This window comes from Podarcis cretensis (assembly GCF_951804945.1).
Source record: "Podarcis cretensis genome assembly, chromosome: 13".
Lineage (NCBI taxonomy): Eukaryota > Metazoa > Chordata > Lepidosauria > Squamata > Lacertidae > Podarcis > Podarcis cretensis.
The window spans coordinates 4,362,146-4,386,115 of NC_137182.1; the positions used below are offsets into that span (position 1 = coordinate 4,362,146).

The window sequence follows — 23,970 nt, forward strand, 5'->3', positions numbered from 1 at the left end:
GGCACCTAACTGTTGTGCATGCGCACTGCCTTCCCACCTGGAGCTTTTTGTGGGCATGGAAAGAGGGGGGGAAAGACGACACCTGGAGTGTGGGGTGTGTGTGTGAATGTGGCCTCCATGTGGGCATGGTCAAGGGACGTGACGAGTGGCTGTCTTTCTGGCTCATCAGGCGGCAGACATTTTGGGGGCCCTCGCAATGTGGGAAAAGTGTGGTGGCGGCAGAAGGCATGAACCTGTCACTTTCTTTAAAAGGGGGCACTGGTGATGCCTGAAATAAGAACGTTCATTTAGGCAGGGTAGTAATTTTCACTGTTGCTATCTTACCTAGAAGTGAGAAGTTTAAATTGGTCCAGATTTTTGTTTCACCTTTTAATTCCTTTCAAATATAACCGCTCTAGAATCACGTCAGTTTGCCCATCAGCATAGTTATATTTACCATGCTTAATTGTTCTTCTTTCCAACGTTTTGTGTTTACACTTGTTGTTATGTACTGAAGTTCTCACCCTGGGCCAGCAGGGGGATACTGTAGATAGTTTTCACTCAGGTCCACATATGCAAATAAGGGATTGAAAGTGACGTTCAGTGATTGGATAGTTACAGAAGGTTGTTACTGTTGCTTTGTAGTTGAGCTCTATATAAGCAGGCTGGCTGAACCCTTCAGTTCAGTTCTGTTCTGGCTTGTGAATAAACAAGAGCTGTCTGAAGAATCACTGTGTCATCTGATATGTTCACTCACAACCTAACAGTTGTTATAATATACAATGCTTAATGCTGATGAGTTGGTTCTGTTTGTTCTTTCACACAAAAAATAGAACAGAATGCAATGGGATTTCATATGTAAAATTTTATTTAAGAATGTTGGCTACCATGGACCAAAAAGGTACTGCTTTTTCACACGTCCACCACAGATGGACAAACTCTCTTTAATCCCTACCGCAGTGCCAACATTTACTATCTCCTTTTCCCCCATGTGGGGGATTTTCAAGGTGTCTATTGAAACTTTGAATGGTTGTCTTAATAAATTCTGGTTTTAGCTTGTAGCAAGTGAGAAAGTGGGTGCTTGATTAAATAGAAAGTTCTGCATAACCTCTTCTATATAATTTACTTGTAAATCTTGGCTCTGTTAAATTTTATAATGAATATTTCCTTTCCTTGGCAAAATCTGCAAGCCAGATAGATAATATGCAGGCTCCCAGAGAAGAGATTACAGCCAGTCTTTCGACTTTTCCTCCCATCTTTTTTTACTCCCAATGCTATGTTGAGCTAAGCCAAGCCTTTGGCTAGGCGTGCCGTCAAAACCTGGGCTCACGGTTAACCTCTCTGCTTACTAACCATGAGCAAACTACAGTAACTGTTTTTGGCTCATTTTGTATTAACAATGTTGATTTTCAGCATACCAATCAAGTAGTTATATTGTTGTCAATTGCTTCTACTTTTTTCACTTTTGTACTCATTCTTTGTAAATTCTTCTAGATTCCTATGTTGTTGTTTGTTGGTTCCTCTGCCGGCCATGTGATGAACTTCCCTCCTAGCCTACTCAGGACAGGATGTGGGACGGATCTGGTCTCTTTGGCGGATGTGGGCTGGGATGACGAAGGGGAGACACAGAAGTCCTGTGCAGGCATTTCATTTTAGGACTATGTAAACATGTGAGATGAGCCTGTCTCCCTCTGCCTTTTCACTGACTTTTCAACTCATGAAAGATGACTATCTTAACTGAGGAGCCTCTTGTATCCACGGTGGCTCCCTGCATGTTTTTAGAACCCTAATTTTCCGAAACAAGTGGAGATCCTTCACATATACAAAAGGTTCTCCACTTCAGAAAGACAATGTTAAGTTGTGGGTGAACATATCAGACGACACAGCGATTCTTCAGACAGCTCATGTTTATTCACAGGCCAGAACAGAACTGAACTGAAGGTTTCAGCCAACCTGCTTATATAGAGCTCCACTACAAAGCAACAGTAACAACTTTTTGTAACTATCCAATCACTGAACGTCACTTTCTATTCCTTATTTGCATGTGCAGACCTGAGTGAAATCTATCTACACTATCCCCCTGCTGGCCCAGGGTGAGAACTTAACATAAGTGCATAACAGACGCCTTCCACAGGCTGTGACTGTATGAGTAGAGGACATTGCGCAAATGTGCTCCTTTCCTGTTTTAGCCATTCTGCCAGTGTCTCTGGAACAGGGGTCAGCAAACTTTTTCCCTCAGACCTTGTGGGGGGCCAGACTATATTTTTTTGGGGGGGGGGATGATGCAAGAGCACCACAAGCCCTGGTGGCTGCTTACCTGTGTCTTGTGAGCGACAGGGGCTGGCGGCAGCAGCGGAGAGACGATGAGCAGCGTGCGAAAGGGCTTTGGAGAGGGGCTGCTTAACATGGCGGCTGCTCAAGAGGGGCACTCAGCCAACCACGGCTCCTGGGTCTTGCGAGTGGCAGGGGCTGGCAGCGGTGGCGGTGGAGGGATGATGAGCAGCATGCAAAAGGGCTTCAGAGAGGGGCTGCTTAAAATGGCAGCCGCTCAAGCTCTGCTGCTGCTGCTGGCACCAACAAAGCCCAGCCACCTTCCTCCTCTAGGCAGGGCAGCGAGAAGCCAGGAGGAGGGGAGGAGGTGGTGCCGGCCGTGTGAAGGAGAGGGAGGGAGAGGGAAAGAACGCGTGCGCTGGAGATCCACGTGGCGATTCCCAGACCGTCCACGGGCCGGATCCAGAAGGCAATTGGGCCTGATCCGGCCCATGGGCCTTAGTTTGCCAGCCCATGCTCTGGAACAATGACATCAATGTGATGTTCCATAGGTGTCTTGGAGTTCAGTGGCACAGCAGGGCTTCTGCCAAACCCTGTAGGCCTTCAACCAACATCATTTGAGTAAAATATTGTTATGTTAATCTCTCTGTACATGAATTATGTCTGACACAACATGTAACCATTCTTGTTTCATGGACTACTTTGAAAAGCATGGCATGTTCAGGTTAATTTAATATTTTTATTTTATTTTATTTTATTTTATTTTATTTTATTTTATTTTATTTTATTTTATTTTATTTTATTTTATTTTAGTGTCTTTGTTGTTTTCTTCTCTGTATATTTCTGCAGTGCAAAATCATCTTATTTGCAATAACAAAAAGACCCAAAGGAGAATGTTAAAAACCTGCAAAAGGAGAATGTTAAAAAACACCACTAATTTCCTTCATTTCCAGCAAAATAAGCCATCACTGTTAAACTGTATAATTGACACCATTGCTTAGGGAACAAACCTATGAATCTTATTAGAGACAAATTCATTACTTTAAATCCACCCTTAGGATGCAGAGCTCATCAAAGGAACCTCAGGAGGCTGCAGCTTAGAGAATGAGATGATTTGAGGCTACAAATCTACAGATTTGCTGTAATTAACCTGAACTAATTATTGTCAAGCATTGGGTCAGACATCATGGAGAAAGGTCTTCCAGGCTAGTTTTTAGGTCTCTTCAGTTTACACTAAGAATGGTTTTCACCAAAGAAAGGAAGCACAACAGACCTGCAACTCTATTGTTAGCCTTTAACCGGTCATCACACCAAGGCAAAGTGAGCTCAAACAACAAATTTACATTTACTTCAGGTGTGTTCATATGCACAACACTCATGAAGGCACTATGACCTACTTGACCCTGTCAAGTAGGAAATAAAAAACTGGGGGTAGGCACCACAGAGTATACTCTGGGCCACCCAAAATCAAACATCCCCACCTCCAGAAGAATAACCTTCATAAGTTGCCATTGAGTTGCATTTGGCCCATCGCTTTCCGAAGGTGCAGGGCAATGTTGAATATAGCATCTCCTTGCCAATAATCATCAAAATATGCACAAACCAATAAGGAGCTGGGGGTGTATATTCCACTACAAAGGCAGCCCTGTTTAGGGAACCTTTTAATGTTTAATAGACTATTGTATTTTAATATTTTGTTGGAAGCCGCCCAGAGTGGCTGGGGAAACCCAGCCAGATGGGTGGGGTGTTGTTGTTGTTGTTTAGTCGTTTAGTCATGTCCAACTCTTCGTGACCCCCAGGCACTCCTGTCTTCCACAGCTTCCCACAGTTTAGTCAAACTCATGCTGGTAGCTTCGAGAACACTGTCCAACCATCTCTGTCATCCCCTTCTCCTTGTGCCCCCCATCTTTCCCAACATCAGGGTCTTTTCCAGGGAGTCTTCTCTTCTCATGAGGTGGCCAAAGTATTGGAGCCTCAGCTTCACGATCTGTCCTTCCAGTGAGCACTCAGGGCTGATTTCCTTCAGAATGGATAGGTTTGATCTTCTTGCAGTCCATGGGACTCTCAAGAGTCTCTCTCCAGCACCATAATTCAAAAGCATCAATTCTTCGGCCATCAGTCTTCTTTATGGTCCAGCTCTCACTTCCATACATCACTACTGGGAAAACAATAGCTTTAACTATACGGACCTTTGTTGGCAAGTTGATGTCTCTGCTTTTTAAATAATAATAATAATAATAATACACCCACACATCAAGGACAGTGTCCTCTTTGAGATAGCTTTGAATCACATCCAACCAGGGGTTGCCCATCCCGTTTTGCAGCCTGAGGTATGGAGGGGGGGTGGGCATGCCTACATTGGTGCCCCTTGGATTTCACTGTCTTGGGCGGCTGCCTTGATCTGCCTCGTGGATGGGACAGCATTGCAACTGACCCTAAGCATTCTCCGGTGCATAAAACTGTCAGGGTAAGGGCTTCACCTATGCCAATAAACAACCAAAATGAGTAGAAAGGGTTAAGGACTGGGGGGGATGCAAAACCCAAAATAAGTTTTGGGTGGTTCGCCACAAGCTTTAGAGCCACATAACTAGGAGAGTGTTCTGTGCAAAATGGCATTGAATTCAATGCCATCTCATTAAGATTCAATGCCATCACATGGAGGACATTCTGTAAGAAGTGTGGATATTTGATTTGTGACAGCCCGAAGTTTATTGTGGGGTACACACACCCCGTTTTCTATTTGTCACTGTCATTTGAGTTAATCACATATTCGGTGAGTGTTGCACATATACAGCAGTTCTGACAGGAGAAAATGATTGTACGTCGAAGGGGAACATCCCCTCTGTTATGTACTGAAGTTCTCACCCTGGGCCAGCAGGGGGATACTGCAGATAGTTTTCACTCAGGTCTGCATATGCAAATAATGAATTGAAAGTGGCGTTCAGTGATTGGATAGTTACAGAAAGTTGTTACTGTTGCGTTGTAGTGGAGCTCTATATAAGCAGGCCGGCTGAACCCTTCAGTTCAGTTCTGTTCTGGGTCTGTGAATAAACAAGAGCTGTCTGAAGAATCGCTGTGTCGTCTGATATGTTCACCCACAACTTAACACCCTCGTCATGGTAATATAAGTTATGGGGTAGGCTAAGTTTGCTTTGGTTTGGGGGACATATACATTTTAATTCTTTTTAACTGGTTTCTGAAAGAGCTGTGTTTATAATTGTCATTCATCTCATGAACTGCTATTCACCATCTTTAGCATTGTCCCCCCAAACCACTCAATTCCACATTATACACAGACCACTTTGTAAGCACAGGAACTGGCTTGGCCCCACCATTTGTTCCACCTCACAGATAAAGCAACAACCTTAGTAAACAATGGGATGAAAACTGATTAATTGTGTAATCTTTCCAAGGAACTTACTGTTTATCTGGTTGATTGTCCAAATGAAAAATTATTTATTACCTTTCTTATTTCTTCTCATTTCTTATTTTTAAGCACAGTTTAACCAAATAATATTGTATTTTATTTTGATTTTTTAAAAGAAGAAGAAGAAGTTTGTATACCATTTAAAATACTTATTTAAAATGTGGTAAGATTATTTTTTAAATTAAATAAATGTCATTTGCCTTGTAAACTACTAAAATTACATTCACACTACTTTTAAGTTACATCCAGGAGAAAGCCCCAGTGTATTCAGTAGGACTTACTCCTGAGTAGACATGGTTATGGCTACACTGTAAGTTGCAGTGCTTGTTTGCCTGATTGTTAATTAACCATTAGCTCAAGACCATGCTGACAGACTGCTCAAGAAATGTTTTTGTCTGAAGGGGAACAGGTCTATTTGGTTAATTCATCCAAGGTTATCTATAGCAGGCATTAAAAGCTATGGTAAATGACGTAAACTGAGAGCCAGGATCCCAACCCACATAAAAATGCATATAGCTCTACTGTATTGCCAGTGGACATCACTAACTACTAATATCTGAGAGATGAGACATCACTAAAGCAAACCCCTCTGAAACTCCACATGGAATGGTAATTCTATTCCCTTTAGATTTTTTTCCTGTGCTATTAATCTCCCAACTTCTTTCCAAGTCAGTAAAACACATTATCTGCATAATCATAATGCTGTTAACATCCTTGTGTATCTACTATTTATGCTCCTCTTTATGCAAAGTAGATGCTGTTTTCAATCTCAGAGCTTTAAGATGCTGTATATTAGAAAATTTTGTCAGAAATATGCTAGCAGGTCAGCAGAATGGAATACCAGAGCAATGTGCACCACACTATTTCTCTGTGTGTGTATTTAAAATTTAGAAATCAGCTAACTATTGTTGAAAGATGCATTCTTCATTGTCTGCATCAGCCTGACAGAATAGGAAGGCTTTCAGCAGGCGTTTAAAAGCTGAAACAGAAGGCACCTGCAAAATCTCCACAATATTCCACAATATTATGCCAATAGCAGTCAGAGAATCATAGAACTGTAGAGTTGGAGGGTCATCTAGTCTAACCCCCTTCAACACAGAAACCTTTTGCCCAGTGAGGGGCTCAAACCCGTGACCCTGAGATAGAGAGTCCCATGCTCTACCGCTTGTTGTTGTTGAAGTCAAATGAGCCTCATCACCTTGGGGAATGACCAGCGATGTTCCTGCAGAAGGTGTCTGCAGAGGTTACTCCCCTGTTGAAGCCTCACTTCCTGGGGGTGTGTGGCAGCAGCAGGTGGAGCGCCTCTGGGGGCGCCGGCGCATGGCATCCCACCACCTGAGGCAGCTGATTCACCCCACCTCATGGGTGGGCCGGCCCTGGATGCCAGTGATCAGTTTGGTATATGAATATATATTGTGTATTAAGTTTAGAGAGTCAGGACAGAGGATATTGACAAATTGCAGATTTGATTATGAACTGGCTTACTTTTGACAAATGAATCCACTAATCAGCAGATTGAACTGAATAGTTCATTGTCTTTAAAATGGGTGCTAAATTGCACTGCCAGTTTTAAAACTGGGCAATTATTTAAAAAGAATTTCCCAAACAAATGTACATATAGATCATTTTAAGCAGTACTGCCAGGGTAGAATGTTCTTGCCTAGAAGATATGTTTTTAAACCATTTAAGCCACAGAGTTTATACTTACTCACATTACTTTGCCCACAGCAAACACCTCAGCCAAGCTCTTTGTTCCAAGCAGGTTTCTTATGTTTGTGCTTCTAGCTGTTCTCACAGTTTAATGGATGGCCCCAGGCCACAGTTTTCTCTTTCTGGCTGCAGAAGTCAATTTCACTGATGTTGTCCAAATTGTGGTTCCATCACTTTCTGGTATCTATTCATTAAATCTGTTCTTATGGCCTATCCACTTCCAAGTCATGTGTGTATGAACATCCACAACGTATCATTTAAACATTTGCCAATTGCTATTTGCCAATTTTCACTCTGTGCCCATGAGTGAAAACCTGAGAGGCAGCCAGCTTTACCTGAACCACGTTTTAACCCTTTGGGGACCAATGGCGGGTCTACACTCATGGTTTATATCGTTAAGGAAGGGTTAAGGAATGAATTTCAAAATTGTAAGGGACACGTTACATTTTGCTTGGAATGCTAATAATGCGTTATAAAAATGTGACACCAGAGGGCATACCAGGATCCAGCCCAAACTGAGAGTGAAACCTTCATGTGAATATTCACAAACAATTTATGGATAAAACTAAAGGAATAACAGTGTAAACTGAACTGGCCAAAATTATGATAGGCAAGCAGGGGCTGGTTGAGGCTACAGATGGCCAGGTACAAAAGTAGTGGACAGGCTCTGGAACTGATTTGGAGACAGTGCAAAAGGCAACAATTGGCAGACTCATTAGAAACAAGCAAGCATGCAAAGGGATCATCTAGTACAGATGGGTCCCCAGATGTTGTTGGACTACAACTCCCATCTTCCCTAGCTAGCGATGATGGGATTTGCAGTCCAGCAACATCTGGGGATCCATGGTTGAGAAAGACTGGTCTAGAATTACAACTGGCAGGTCCTCTCAGCAACATGGTGTGTTTAAGGTTAGTGGGTGTGTATTTTATTGGAGCTACATGCTGTTTCACTACTTGGGGCCACACAAAACATGCAAATGAAGACTAAAATTTCCCACTGGTGGTTGTGGTTTGTTTTGGGTTTTTTTTTTGTTATGTTTGCTAACTACGAGCCCCAGAGGGCTGCTTTGGAACTACTACTCTGAGAGAAAGTGTTCAGACTTTTCTTTCCATGCCTTTACCCTAACTTGTCCTCTTCAAGCAGCTATTAGTTTTGCTAAGGGTAACAGAGGTAAGAAAACTCCAAAAGATTTGGCGATGGGGGTGGAAGAAACTGTCAGTTTTTTGTTCCCTCTCCATTTCTTATTTTTTGCATATTCTTTTCCATTTTTTCCATCTTAAATTCAGTTCTTCACATTTTGCAGCAACCTGTGATATATATATACATATTTGAACTTCATGAAAACATGTCAGTATTAACAGTATTTCAGTGCTAAGGAGTGTCTCCACCCCCATCATTCTGCCCGGACACTGAGGTCCAGTGCCGAGGGCCTTCTGGCAGTTCCCTCGCTGCGAGAAGCAAAGTTAAAGGGAACCAGGCAGAGGACCTTCTCGGTGGTGGCACCCGCCCTGTGGAACAGCCTCCTGTCAGATGTCAAGGAGATAAATAACTACACAACTTTTAGAAGACATCTGAAAGCATTTAAAAGATATATGAAGGTAGATATCTAAAGGCTTCCTGTATCAGGAAGTTTTTAATGTTTGGTGTTTTATTATGTTTTTATATGTGTTGGGCAGGGTATAAATAATAAAATCGTTGCTGCTGTTGTTGTTGTTGTTCCCAAATAAATCAATTTTTATGTTTGCAAGTATTTCCCCCCTGATATAATGCAGTTTGTATGTTGTTTTCACTAATATAGTCATTTTATGCACACTTTCCCCTAAAATATGCATTTCTGGGGTGGCGGGGGGGGGAATTGGTTGGAGAAGTGCATCACAAAATTTGGATAAATGTGAATTTTGAAGGATGGCTGCGTTTCAGTTTGCGTATTGTTTTGGCCCCTCTTAAATGTGAAGTGAATCAAATATATCCCCATCTCGAAGACAAAGCTTTCTATGGCTGCAGTACAAAGGAGTAAACCACTGAAAATAGGACTAAAATGAGAGGAGGTGTAAAACCATGCCACCATCTCCCTTACATGGTAGACCCACACTTTCAAAATCTTATAGGGCGTTTTAAACACTCATTTAAAATCTTTTTTTTATACTTAATACTTTATACACTTTTTAACCTATGTGCATACAGTATTGTGGGGAGAACATCCTATTTTATACTACATTATTACACTTTTTTTAAAAAAAACCACACACATTTTGATTTTTCATTGCATACTTCCCGCCAAAAGATAGGCAAATAAATGCACCTGGAAAAAGAAGAATATTGACATTAGTTGTGAAAGAGACTAAGCATACACAAAAGCTTTGGGACATCTGGTAAGATTATATTTTCATTATAAGATTGAAACTGAAACAGGCTTGGCTGAAATAGTGATGTGATGCAAAATGTGTCTGTATTTTTTGTTGATGTTATCTTTCATGCCCATAGAATACATTAGGTTTTATTATGCATTTCCTCTTTGGGAGAAATATAAATCACAAGATATTTTCTGCACTTGCCAAATGAAATAGTCCCCCAGGACACAAAAATGTTTAAAACCTGCCTTGTATTGAAAGTTGCTAACAATTAAAATCAGAGACGTGTTTATGGAGAACCGTAAATCACAGGACTAGGCTAAAATAGGCATGTGTAAAAGTCTCTGTAGGATAAAAATTCTAGCAGTAAAATATAGGAAAACAAGAAAACATTATATATGGCTATAAGAACATTTTTTGTGATACATGCTTTATCCTTCTTCCCATTGATGTAATGTTTTCTGTGTAATTATGTGTATATAGACACGCAAAAAATCAAACAAATATCAACAGGAAATAAGCATTGAGTACATATAGCATCAATCATTTATTGAAATAACTGCATAAAATATCATTAAACGACCTGCTTATGTGGATTTGAATGGGGCACCCAACCAATATATTGTTATAGATTAGAGGGGACCCACCTAAACCCTAGAAATTAAAAAATGTGAGCAATGCTAGAGAACTGTCTGGAAAGATTTTAAAGCCTGCCCCCGCTACACGGGAGACAGATTGAAGAAATGGAGACACGAATTGGCCTGCCCCATAGCTTGACCAATTGCAGCTAGGAACATAGCTGTCAAGTGTCCCTTATTTGAAGGGACAGTCCCTTATTCCAGCGCCATGTCCCGCTGCTGTCCCTTATTGATAGATGTCCCTTAAATGTCCCTTAAATAATGCCCCTTAAATTTCAAAGGAAGCAGCTCCTCTCCCTCCCTCCCTCGCTGCCGGCCAGGGAGGAGGGAGGCTCCAACTGTGTTGCTTGGCTGTGTTGCTCACCCAATAAGAAGTCTAAGAACGACTGGGGGGTGGAGCTTGCATGCCTTGTGTGTGGCTAGTTAATGCAAGCTGAGGGGGTTTTTGAATGCTGGACGCCATTTTGTTGCACGTGCTGCTGCAAACTTTGCAGTGCAAAGCCAGGGCAGGGAGCCATCTTAAGTTGAGGCTGCATAGGCCTTGTGGTGCATGTGATTCAGATTCTATTCAGTTGAACTTCTGGTTACAAAGTTGGTTGGACAGTGTTCTCAAAGCTACCAGCATGAGTTTGACCAGACTGCAGGAGGACAGGAAGACTGGAGTGCCTGGAACAGGTGAGGCTGCAGGTCCCTTATTTTCAAGGCTGCAGGTCCCTTATTTTCAAGGCTGCTGGTCCCTTATTTTCAAATCTGTAAGTTGACAGCTATGGCTAGGAATGGCTAGGAGCTAGGTGGGGTCATAGATCTTTTTTTTTTTTTTTTTTAAAAAGTAGACTCTCTCACACTGGCCATTTGTTTTAAATGTTCATTTGGGGGTTCTTGGAGGGGGAGCAATGGCCCGTAATGATGCCCATCTGAGTGGTGCTGCAACTGTGCACTGGCGCACTCTGGCTGAAAAAAAAGCACTGCATTTACCTAAAAAATACATGCTCATAAAGGCATAAAAATAAGCGCCCATTATCCTGATCTTCCTCAGTGTGGTGCTCACAAATGTGACTTTCTTCCACCTTGCAATTGTCTCTGCCAGGTATGGAGCTAGACTTTTAGCCCCGAGTGGCTGAGGGCGTGGAGCCAGGAAGTTCTGGGTTCAAATCTCCCTTCACCCTTGAACTTGCTTGGTGGTTTGAAACAAGCCTCATCTAGTGCCTCAGCCCTCCCCTCCGCTAGAAGATGAGTTAATGCAACAATTCTGGTTAATGAGTTCCCATTGATGGCGTTTCCATCTCAGGAGTTGCGCTAGAACAATGCTGAGCTTCAAACTCTAATATATTTCCCAAGGGGTTGAAACACCTGCATGAGTGTATTTATTTCCACCTTTTTAGTTTTTCTAGGAGTTCTGATTGATGCACCATTCAATAAATTCTGACCCTTTAATGAAAGTTGGCAGCTGATCACAAATATTAATCTTTTTATGTCCTGCTTTTGATAGTTAAGATTTAAAAAAATTCTAATAACACTTTCATTGAAGACACTTTTTAATAAACACTTTCCACCATAAAGCCCTGCTTAAAAAGAGATTATTCAAGCAGCTTTTAAACAATTAGTCCTTTGAAAGATTTAATTGGGGAAGATAAACCTGTAGAGAATCTAATGGAGGCGCAGCTCTTCGCCACTCAAGATTATCTCTCTGTCACCCAGTGACCCAGCTTCTTCACACTACGTTTTAATTTTTGTACCAATTATACTGTATATGGATAATTCCTATTAGCATATTTATGGTCATTGCTTCATATTTATTGTCTGCACAACTCATTAATCTTCATCTAGTGTGTGGGGCTGACAGCTCAATCTATTTTGTAATCTTTGGGTGGCAGCCATACCCAGAAAGGGCTTTGTTTCCCTGTAAATAAACTGTGTTGGGACCAGAGGACAATGGTGAATCATATAGTGATTGACACAAGCCAGGGCTGCTAATCAAAAGTAGATTTTATTACCAGATGAGTCAAGTGCATTATGGGGCCATTGTTCTAGCACTGTCAGGGCAGGAGCGGATGTGGTCAGTCACCTTCTCAAGATGGGTTGATTGTTCTCCAAGATTACACAGTCGCCCTATTATCCAGCCCAGACAACAAGGCTACTCCCCGCTAAACAGACACCTTTTGCAGAAAACTGCCAGTGCATTAGGTTGATTTGAATTGCTAATATGTAATCTGTCTAGCACAGATGTGCAATGAATATTGGGATGTTTTGCATGTCAGTTGAGGAGGCTGAATGATGAGGTGGTGATTATTCAATGATGGCTACTGGACATTCGCCAGCGGTTGAGTTCTAGCACTTTCCTCTGACACTAATCAGATCATCTTCCAAAGACTCATTCCTTTTGTCGATTCAATGACAATTTATGTAAGAATTTAAGATACCTCCTCTTCTAGTTAACACGGTTGGCAAAAATTTGGGTATTTTGATTTTTTCCCCCAAACACGCCCACCTCAAATAGAATAAAAACTTCACACACAGACATGTTACTTATTTATTTTAAAACTTCAATTTCCATTGGAATAAAATTACAAACATATTCTAAGAGATTTGCCAAAGGCACCTCCTATTTAATGAAATGAATATATATATATATATATATATTATTAAGAATAGCCAGGGACATTGTTATCAAAGTATTCTATGAATCTGAGTCTAAAAACAAAATGATAACAGGTGCTATTATGACAGGAAACTATAGAAAGCAAAGCAGTGACCTGAAAAAAATCCCTGCAGTGTCTTTTACAGCTACACACTAACTGTATACTGTATAGTTTCAAAGCTGATTAAAAATATTTAATTGATCAATTACTTGTCTTTTAACTGATCAGTATTATATGTAATTGAAATAAACACAAATCCTACCAAAATTCCCCAATGCTTTCTTACTCATAGAAATGCAAGATACATAATTTAATAAACCCATTATTAGAAGAACATTTTTATTCCATAATAGTAACACATAAAAAATAGCTTCCAAAAATAAACAAGTTTCCCTTAAACTTTCAGCCTACATCAATTTAAAAATTATTCTGTTATTAAAATAAACCCCAACCAAGAAACTAATACTTACATTTTCATGCTTAAAACCTGCACCCCTACAAATGATTTGCATGGGCATTTCCGGCTCAGATGAAGAAGTATTGGTGTCCTAACCAGTGGGACTGCAACAAAATGTTCCAGCATGGGGAGTGTTTCTTGTTCAGGATTTCAGCCAGTCTATCCTCCACCCACATTTTTTTTAAAAAATCATTTTCACATTTTAAAAATATTTTAAACCAAAACTTTACAAATCAAATTTACTTTCCCTTCAACTTCCCTCCCCTATGTTCTCCCTAATCTCTTACTGCACATGTTCATATCAGTCCTGCTAAAGTTCTAGATTTGTTTACAGTTTATCTTCAGATAATGAATAATTTTCCCCCACTCTATTTTTAAAAGTCTTTCTTCTTGGTTTCTTATTCTTTCAGTAAGTTTTGCCATTTCTGCGTACTCCATTAATTTAATTGCCCATCTTCTTTTGTCGGAACTGTTTCTTCCTTCCATTTTGGTGCATTAATCATTTGGGCAGCATACATAGGGTTTTTTTCTGTTCGCTGGGTGCTTCTCCATTGATTATACCTAAAATAAAAGCTTGTGGGTTTTTTCTTCTTCATTTTTTTCAACTCATTATAAATCATTTCCCAGAAGGTTTTTGCTATCTTACATGACCACCACATATGGAAAAAGTACCTTCTTTCTCTCTACATTTCCAACAGGTATCCAATTCCAACTTATACATTTTTGCCAATTTACTAGGAGTCAGATACCATCTATGCATCATTTTCAAATAATTTTCTCTATTTGTTTAACATGCTGTAAATTTCAAATCCACATTCCACAACCTTTCCCTTTGTTTCCCATTCTAGAAGCATATTAGACCTTATCTTTTGATTGCTACTTAACAGATCTTTTTCTAATTCTCCATCCCCATTTTCCCATGCTTTATGCCAGTTCACACTGGGCTGTTTTGAGGTTTCCATCTAAAATATTTTTTAAAATTTTCATTTCTGTAGACTTTGAGGTTCCCACAAGCCTGTCTGGCCACATAAGCAACAGCATTCACAGCTTGAACCTCACAAATGATGGTCTAGGGGTCAATGTACGTAGTTTGCACCCCTCATATTTAAAACTGGTGACTTGAAATTGGAGACCAGCTTCAAGGAAAAGCAACTGGAATTATCAAAGGTATGAGAATGTTTAGTGTAGCCTGAGAAGTTTGTAGAGCCATGCTATGCAGAGTTGTTCACAAGAAAATCTAGTTACACGCAAAAGCTTGCAGCTTTATGATTTATTGAATGAGAGGTGATTATATTTCACAAATATGTGACGCAAAAGTGGGAGAGGATTATTTAAAGTGTCACAGCACACTGGAGGTATGTAGTCCTGTTAACAGAACACGAGCTGTGCTTTCCTTCTGTATGCTCAGCCATACTGGGACTTGCAAATAAATGCAAATATTGCAAAACACCATAAGCCTGTTGTGTCCTCCTTCCAAAAGAAGCTAAACTCAGGTCTACACCGCTCAGAGAATATGCCACTATTACTCTACCACTGCTTACTGTTCTCAGGTATCTTGAAATTAACCGCTATTTAGAATATACTGCAATACCTCAAGTACCATCTCTTCTCACGTGAACTGACCTGGACCCAGCGGTCCTCATCTGAGGCCCTTCTTCAGGTACTCCTCACAAGGTTTCCACTTGTAGCATGCTTTCCCCAGACAGGCCTGCCTGGCACCCTCATTGCATATCTTTAGGCTCCAGATGAAAACATTCATCTCCCAGGCCTTTGGCTTATTAAACAATCTATGGCCTTTTAAACTGTGTGTGTTTGGAGGGGGAGATTGTTGCTTTGTTTGTTATCAGACTATGCATTTTTATGTTTGTATACTGTAAACCACCCTGTGATTCTTAGATGGTATATAAATTTAAAGAATAAATAATAAATAACAATAACAATAAATGCCAGAAGGCAGTGGTTCCAAACAGGAGAGGGGTCAGAGGCACCATTCACATAACAAAAACTACCAGAGATATAAAAAATGTCAAAACTAGGAGTTCCATGGCTTGACTTTTGAAAAACAGGAGGTCTGCAGTACTTAGCTAGTTGGGAGCCACTGCTGTAAACGGAAAGCTCCCTTTCACCTACAGCAGGGATTCTCAAATTGTCACCCATGAGCATTATTTAAGTGGCCTGTGGCGTGTTTGTGGGCTTGTGGTTGAAGGTTGCGCCAGAGAAGCGGTTTAGTCTCGCTGGCCACATGACCCAGAAAGCTGTCTGCGGACAAATGCCGGCTCCCTTGGCCTGAAGCGAGATGAAGGCCACACCCCAAATCGCCATTGACTGGACGTAACCATCCGGGGTCCCGCACCACATTCATTGTATTAACTTTAATTGCATTTTTATTGCTTCTTTTACTTCTTAAATTGTATCTTATTGTATTAAAATTTGAATTTTATGGAATTTAGATTGTTATACAATATATAAGAAATAAAAGCAGTATTATACAATTAAAAACCATACAGCATTTAGCAGTGCATTAACAATTCCTACAAGAAGGAAAAACCTTTTATGTGGTCTGCAAAAACCCTCAGCAATTTTTAAGTTGTCAGTGAAGAGGGAGGAATTGAATGCTGACCTCCTGTATTTTCCCTTCTCCTAGGGCAGTTTTCAAATTTTCTAGATTGACATTTATTTGTCAATGGAATCCTATGCACTGCAGGTTTGAGAGATGCAGCGCAAATTAACATAGGCCACTTACTAGGTCTAGTGCATATCCAATTATTTTCCTGCAATGCATGTTCCAGTAGATCAGTAATGGCAGACAATGCGTTCTCACATTGAGGAAAACCTCAGGTATTTTCTGGGAAGCTTTGTATTTTTTTTTTTTTTTTTTTTTTTTTTACAATGAAAAACCTTTTAATTATGTTGTAAAGGTCTGATATTCCAGTGAAATGTCATTTCAAAATAAACTTCTTATTAATTTTTTAGAAAAATTTTCTTTTACAGATTTAAATGACACATTCATATCCATTATAATACCAAATTCTTTTGGACTTCCCCCCGCTCCCTCCACAATCCTCATAATTTTGAATTTATTTCACATTTCCTTTATGATTGTATTGCCAGTTGATTAATCTTTACAGCTCTTATCCCTCTCACAATACCCTTTCTCATCACAAAGCCTCTTTAAATCCAACTAGCGTTGTCTGTTCATCACAAATATTTTCCAGATAGGAAGCTTTGTATTTTTTAGGAACAGAATGAAAACCACTGATGTGGGGTATCTGTAACTTCCATGATTGTGGAGGTAAAGTGATTTGGGATCATCTAGAGTTTTGAGGCAACACAATGGATAAAGCAATGTTTCATGATTAAGCTCCAGCTGTTGGAATAGGGGTGACAAAATGAATTCTCTCCCTTATCAGGTTGCCTATTGCTTTTAAAAGTTTTTTATGTTGTTTTGCGGGGAAATTGTATATACTGTAAATAGTTTTACAAATAAATGAAATGGAATGAGCCTTGGCTTGCTTATCTAAAACACTTGGAACTACTTCAGTAATCATAAGTGTCATGGGCACCTATTGATTCTTCCACGCAACAAATTCTTCCATGCAACAAACTATGTTACTTTCAAGACTGGCCTCTTGAAATAATGAATGATAGCATAAACAAGACTGATTTTTTAAATCATCATTTTATTATTTTGCAGCACATAGTGCAAGACGAAGTATAAAAAATATCAAGTGACAAGTTCACTATCAAAGTGGTTTGTTATATGCTAGATTCAGTCTTAAGTGGTGGTCCAATACAGAGTCAGAAGAATCACATTAATAATCTTTTGGGATGTTAGTCCATCGGTGTAATAGAAAACCCAGCATTAAAAAACAAATGTCACATTATGGAGCTTGAGTTTATTGTGCTAAGCTATGAACGTATTGATACAGCTTTTCAGTGAATGCTTCCAGTGAAAACTTTTCTAGAACTCTAGTTCTCCCAGCAGCTCCCATTGTCTTCTTCAAAGCAGGGTCTTTCACGAATTTCTCCATGGCTTCTGAAAACTGGGTTGGAAGAGGATCACACAAGAAACCCGTCTTATTGTTTACAACTGATTCCAAAGGTCCCCCTGAATTTACTGCAATGACTGGGCATCTCATGTACATAGCTTCTAAAGGAACTATGCCAAAGTGTTCGTTACTTGGTGTATACAGCACACATGTGCAGTTACTAAGAAGAGCTATCTTCTGTGCATCAGAGAAAGATCTTAAGAATGTCATCTGCTCATCAATGCGAAGCTTGGCAGCAACTGCTTTCAGTTCTTCATAATAGTCCACGTTTTCTTGAACTGCCTCATCATAACCACCAGCCATAACCAAGTGAACATTCTCCCACTCCTGAGCATCAAGTTTACCCCGAAGGTCATGCAATGCCTCTAATGCCAATACTAGATTCTTCTTCCTTTCATACCTGTTGATGGAAAGAAACAAGAATCTCTTCCTGTTGGGAACTATGTTAGCTACATCTTCAGGAATAACCGTATCAAACACGTTGACATTCAAAGAAGGGTACAAGACATCTGGATTTATGTGAGATAAGGATTTGAAGGTTTCTTTGAAAACACCGGCTGTGAAAAAGCTGTTGACAAGAATACAGTCTGCCATGCCAGTAGTATACTCTTCCAACCAGTCCAGTGGAGCTCTGTAGATACGTTTAAGAAACGATTCCCTCTTGGTCAGAAGCTGATCAGGGAAGTGACAGTAAAACAAAATCTTCTTACGGATGCGGGCAAGACGGAGAAATGGAATGCATGCAGATACCTAGAAAAACAAAGAAATACGCCTAAGAAAGGAAACTGCTATACTGAATAACAGTGGCTCTTATGCTTGCCCAATTGTTACGTTTAGCTGTGTTTTATCTTGAACAACCCAAAGGAATGCTCTCTACACTAGATGTTTAATCAGCAGTGTCAGCATAATCCAGAATGTCTAGTGTCAAATGGTGTTCCCAACCTGTGGCATAATGCATTTGCCCCTAGTATTCCTTTTCATCTCTTCTCAGAGGTCAGAAAATATGACTTTGCTGAAAATTGCAGCTGAAGGAAGCAGCTGGAATGCAAGAAGCCTGGCTTAGTGTGTGTGTAATGATTTAGGTGCTTTCCTTCCCTTGTTTGGAAAAGGAGTGGATGAGATGATAGTGGCTAGGGACCCTTCATTCAGGGTGTTCCTTCCGTCTGGGCTGGTGGGACAGCAAGATCTTTCTAGAACTTTTGTCTCTGGCTCCTTGACAGCCGTTTGCATGGCAGCAACCACAGATACGATTAACACTTACCACCCCTGATTATAAGCAGATTTCTCCCTCTTCACTTTCTTTGTTGCAAGCAGCATGCATGTGTTTTTTAAGCACGCTTTCCTGTGAGAAGGTCCCATTACCATCAATGGGCACTTACTATTTATTAAATTTGTGTACCACCCTTCATCCAAAGATCCCAGGCCGGTTGACGACAGCAAATGACAAAATGACAATGCAAAATACATTAATAAAACAAAAACCAAGGCTTATGCAGTGGCCCACTCATGAGGAAGGGTCCACAGAGGCAGATGTTCCTTTCCCTCTCATTCCTGATGCAGTGCTTTCCTCACTCCTTCCCTGGCAGGGGAGGGGCGGGGAGAGCGCAGAGATTTCCTAATTCGCCTCAGAAAAATGATAGCTCTGTTGGTAGACCACAAGACTCTCAATCTCAAGGCTGTGGGTTCAAGCCCCAAATTGGCAAAAGATTCCTGCATAGCAGGGGGTTGTACTAGGACTCTTGTGGCCCCTTCCAAATCTACAATCGGGACCAGAATTAGGTCTTATGAGGCCCTAAGCTACTGAAGGTAATGGGGCCCTTTATATGTGATATTTGAGGGAGCAGGTGGGGCCCATTACTTACATCATAGGAGCCTACACAGCACAAAACACTGTTGCTGTAGGTAGGTTTTATTTGTTTTTTTATCTTATATTTTGGAAATGTTCATCCTGTCGCCCCCCCCCCTTAAATGTTTTTTTTGGGGGGAAAGTGGAGAGATCACCCTATGTGGGGATCAAATGACTTTTGGGATCATTGGGGATCAAATGACTTTGACCCTAGGGGAAATGTCTTAAGAGAATAGGTTTAAATATATCAGTTTTAACGAGAAATAAGATTAAATAAAGTAAAAGTGGATGGCCAATTGGTGAAAGAGAGAATGGAAAATTACAGTATATTAAGATAAATTATTAGGATAAAAATAAAGATGAAGGATGTTGGTTTCTGCTCTCTTCACTGTGCAGCGAAAGTGCTTGTCACCAGACAGGTGTTTACATTCCACAGTCAATTGCTGTTGGGTTTTCTCACGGGAAAGGGAGACTGGATGTGACGTACACTGGTTTCCTGTTTTTCACAGTTCACAGAGTTGTTCTCTCTGTGCTTCAGAGGAGAGAGGATGCCTTTTCTGCTCCGGCAGAGGCAAGATGTTTTTCTGTAATCTACCAGCTTTGAAATGTAAATAAAGCAATTTAGAGTATGTACACGTATTCCTCATCATTCCGCCGTGCACGGGACGCTGCATATTCAACAAAGGATTTGCTGAAATATCTATTTGAACTAGAAAACAAAGAGGGGTGGTGTGAGGAGGTCAAGGAAATAAGTCATAGAAAGAAATTATGTAAAAGTTTAACTTGTTTTCTTTTCTTTCTCTGTTTTGATTGTATGTATTTTCTAATTATTATTTTTCCTTTTTATCTGTTTTTGGGGGTTTTTTGCACTTTTTTTTGCACTTGTTCTTGGAAATGTCTTGGGTTTTTTTTGTATTGTGTTTTCTGTTTTTTTTTTTTTTTGTAATGTTTTAAAACCTGAATAAATATTATTCTAATAAATAAATAAATAAATAAATAAATAAATGTTTTTTTTTGAGGGGGGGGGCCAAGACAGTGGGGCCCTAAACTATAGCTTGTTTGGCTTATAGGTAAACCCGGCCCCGTCTGCGACCCTGTGATCCTACGGAATGTCTTGGGCCGGCTCTTCCGAGTGGATGTCGGATCCAGGAATGGTGGGGCCGGGCCCCCCAAGGGGCATCTAGTCCGACCCCCCCCCGCCGGCGCCGCCGCCCTCACCTGGTCGCAGACGAAGACGTCGACCTCCTCCCCGCTGAGCAGCAGGAGGCTGAGGGCCAGGCAGGCCATGCGGAGGGCGGCGCAGAGCGCGTGGCCCCTTCCCAGGACGCTGCGGGGCAGCCAGCCGCCCGCCGTGCGCACGTCCAGCCCGCGCGCCTCCGAGAAGCAGCGCGCCGGGTCGTAGCGGGGCGTCCACACCTGCACGCGGCAGCCCCGCGACGCCAGCGCCACGGCCGCGTCCACCACCAGCCGCTCGGCGCCGCCCAGGCCCAGGTCCGGGTGCAGGAAGGCCACCGACGGGCCCCGCGCCTCAGCCCCACCCGACATGGCCGCCAAGCCTTCTGCGCACGCGCGGGCCCAGCCAGGAGGGCCACGTCGGCCTCCGGCGGAGGGGTGCCCGCAGCGGCGCCTGTCCCCCGCGGGGGTGCTGACTCTCGGCCGTCATCGCAGCGCGGGAGAATAGGCGGCGCCGCGGGGCAGCAAAGCGGGGCAGCCCGAGCCTGCTCGGCGGGGAGGTAGCGCTGCCCCCGCTGGTGGGGAAAAGGCAGGGCTTCGAGTCAGGCGCTGGTCTGGGCAGCCGCATGCTAGGGGTCCTTCTTCCTGAGGCGCTGGCGGCCAGGCCCCCCTCTCTCGTCGCCTGAGGAGAAGGGAGAAGCCGCCGCCGCCACGACGACGACGGAGGCGACACTTGCCGGCTGAGGGAGTTTGTGAGAAGCGGACGGAGCCGCCCTTCTTCGCCATGGTGAGGGCGGCGGAGGAGAGGCGAGGGGAGGAAGGCGGGGCGGGGGGTTCCGCTGCCTCGGGGGCTCCTGACCGTGTCCGGCTCTTCTCTCTCCCCGCAGCCCGGCCCCAATCCCAGCGCCACCAACGTGGGCGCCTCCGGCCGCTCGCCCAGCAAAGCCGTCGCCTCGCGGGCCCCAGGATCCACCGTCAGGCAGAGGTAGGCCGGGAGGCCGCCGGGAGCAGGGACGATGACGTGTCATCATCATCATCATCATCATCATCATCATTATTATTATTATTGCTATTAAGGTTGTTGTAGGACTAATAACGGTGTTGCTTACTGAATTTGTTAGCCGCTTTCCCTTGCCAAACCCCGCTTAAGGGCGTCCGGGGAAGCCCCCCGAGGCGCAACGGAAGTTTGAGGCTGACCCCAAAACCCGCTGTTTATTATTATTATTGTTATTAATATTATTAAATGTAGTGGTCGCTTTCCCCCTCAGCCTCACAAAAGCCCTCCTTCCTGTCTGGAGTTAGTTGAATTCCTTCCCCAGGGGGGTGGGGGGGTTTCCCGTTTATATCAAGTTTTAAAAAAAAAACCTTTAAAACATGCATATATACAGCTGAAATGATGATTGTGGTTATCAAGCAAAGATTAGACATTTAGCTAATTATATTAGACATTTAGCTAATTATAGTCACATGAAAGCCTCTTGTTGGGAGAACCTGTCATAATTTGGTTACTGTTGCTGCATTTCTGTTACTGGTTTTCATTTTTAGGAAAAGTGCTAGCTGTGGAACAAGGAGTGCAGGCCGTACAACTTCTGCAGGCACTGGAGGGATGTGGAGATTTTATACAGAGGATTCCCCTGGCCTCAAAGTGTAAGTGAAAATATTAAAATATAGCAGTTTTTTTTTTTTAGAAAACCATTCTTGTGTTCTCTCCAATCTATAGCTTATTGTGAAGCAATTGGATGCATACTATCATTCTGTGTTGTTACATGGAGGAAGAACAATTTTTGTAGTTGACAAAATGTTGGTTTTGAATTTTTTTAAATCAAATTATCTTGTGTGGTGTGCATGCATATAAACATGTGTGTGCGCCTTAATTTACTAAGTCAAATAACACTATGCTCTTGGGTATTTGATGTAGACTATACTTAGGAGGCCTGATTAGATATTATGCTGTTTAACTACCCATTGGAGTAACATGAAGCTTTTATGGTTCCCAAACCTTGTAGGTGAAATAATTACTTGAGGTTCAATAATTCTCTTCCATTTGTAAATTTGCAGTTGCTTTTGGGCATGGCAATGGTTAATTAAGACTTAAAAGGCATTTTTCTTTTTCTGTTAGTTATTTGATCTTCTTCTGTTAATGCAAATCTTTGAGTCAACAAATGCTACTTTTTAAATCCTTTATTAAAATTCCATTTGATAACTTTTTAATTGGGTTGGATATGGGTATCTCACGGTATCTTTAAATACTGTTTATGGTCCACTAATGATGTTAAGATGCACATGAAATAGCACCGGTGTTTTCCTTGATTTCTGCTCCTCCAGAAGCTAAGTTGGATAGGGCCAAAACAATTCTATATTTAAAAACAGTCTTCTGTCCTTCTCTTTTGTAACCTACCAATCTCTTCATATTTGAATGGATCTTGAGACTTGATATAGTATATTTCTGCACAAGTTTTATTTAGATGTTCTTGCACTAAGCTGGGATTTTACTTGGTGGAATTTGCAAACAGAGAACCAAACAAAGCTGATACAAATGGTGCAGTGTTCATCATAGGGACCCTCCATTTAGTTAATCTTGTGTTGATAGATATATCCTTCATGACTTGGTCTAATCTTTTCTTGAAGTAATCTAAGCACAGCCACTACTGCATTTTGTGGTATTGAACTCTAAAAACATTATGATTTTTAAAAACATTGTTTGCTTGTTTAAAACTGCTTTTGTTAACTTCCTTTGTATTGGATAGAAAGGTAGGGTAACCATTTTGTTAAATAGCATGTGATTATATAGTTTTAGCTAAAAGCTAATCTATACCTATTGTTGTGGATAATAAATACATCCTCTCCCTTTATTTTCAGTGGTCCTGTTCCAGTTCTCGTTATGAGTCTCCTCTTTATTGCATCTGTATTCATGTTGCACATCTGGGGCAAATACACTCGGTCATAGACTTCACTATATCCCACCTGCCAACTTGAAAACTACGATTTGGACCAAAAGTATGGTAGCTTTCAGAGTTTACTTGGAGTAAAGTCATTTGAGCTGTTTCTCTAGATAAATCTCTTGATTTTTTCCTTAATTGGTTTTGCTGTTGAATGGACTCTTAAACTTTCTCTTAAGAAGGGTTTTTGATTCCTTTCTGTCAAAGTTTATTGCTATTTCCTATGTATACTTTAACGTGCAAATTATTTCATTAAAATTTGTCTACATAAATTAACTGCTTTTTGGTCTTTCCCTCTAAATGTCATTTTGGTGGCAATTAAAAAACACACAAAAAGCCAGAAACATGTTTTCAAAGTTTCATATAATATATACATTTGAATGAATAAAGAAAAAAAGTGTGCTACAAGAAACTACATTGCATCAGAAGACTTGACAAAGGCCATCAAGAAAGATAAATTCATGAAACACCTGGGATGGCCTTATAGGCA

The 23,970-nt window shown here is 41.4% G+C and overlaps 2 protein-coding genes across 2 annotated transcripts; one reads left to right on the plus strand and one right to left on the minus strand.

The window, feature by feature from the left end:
- Positions 1 to 17,349: 17,349 nt before the first annotated feature.
- On the minus strand, positions 17,350 to 20,913 carry ALG2 (ALG2 alpha-1,3/1,6-mannosyltransferase; the record flags this gene model as incomplete). Its single annotated transcript, XM_079951017.1, has 2 exons — positions 17,350 to 18,272; positions 20,587 to 20,913. The coding sequence occupies 2 exons, from the start codon at positions 20,911 to 20,913 to the stop codon at positions 17,370 to 17,372; spliced, it is 1,230 nt and encodes a 409-aa protein (XP_079807143.1). The 3' UTR covers positions 17,350 to 17,369.
- Positions 20,914 to 21,169: 256 nt separating this feature from the next.
- SEC61B (SEC61 translocon subunit beta) lies at positions 21,170 to 23,752 on the plus strand. The gene is made up of 4 exons (XM_079950190.1): positions 21,170 to 21,328; positions 21,429 to 21,526; positions 22,087 to 22,188; positions 23,401 to 23,752. Exons 1-4 carry the CDS (start codon positions 21,326 to 21,328, stop codon positions 23,486 to 23,488), a joined length of 291 nt encoding a protein of 96 aa, XP_079806316.1. The 5' UTR covers positions 21,170 to 21,325; the 3' UTR covers positions 23,489 to 23,752.
- The last annotated feature ends 218 nt before the right edge of the window (positions 23,753 to 23,970 follow it).

Coding starts and splice junctions, on each gene's coding strand:
- SEC61B (XM_079950190.1), top strand. Junction 21,527..22,086: donor GGATCCACCGTCAGGCAGAG/GTAGGCCGGGAG, acceptor TTTCATTTTTAG/GAAAAGTGCTAGCTGTGGAA. Junction 22,189..23,400: donor GATTCCCCTGGCCTCAAAGT/GTAAGTGAAAAT, acceptor CTTTATTTTCAG/TGGTCCTGTTCCAGTTCTCG.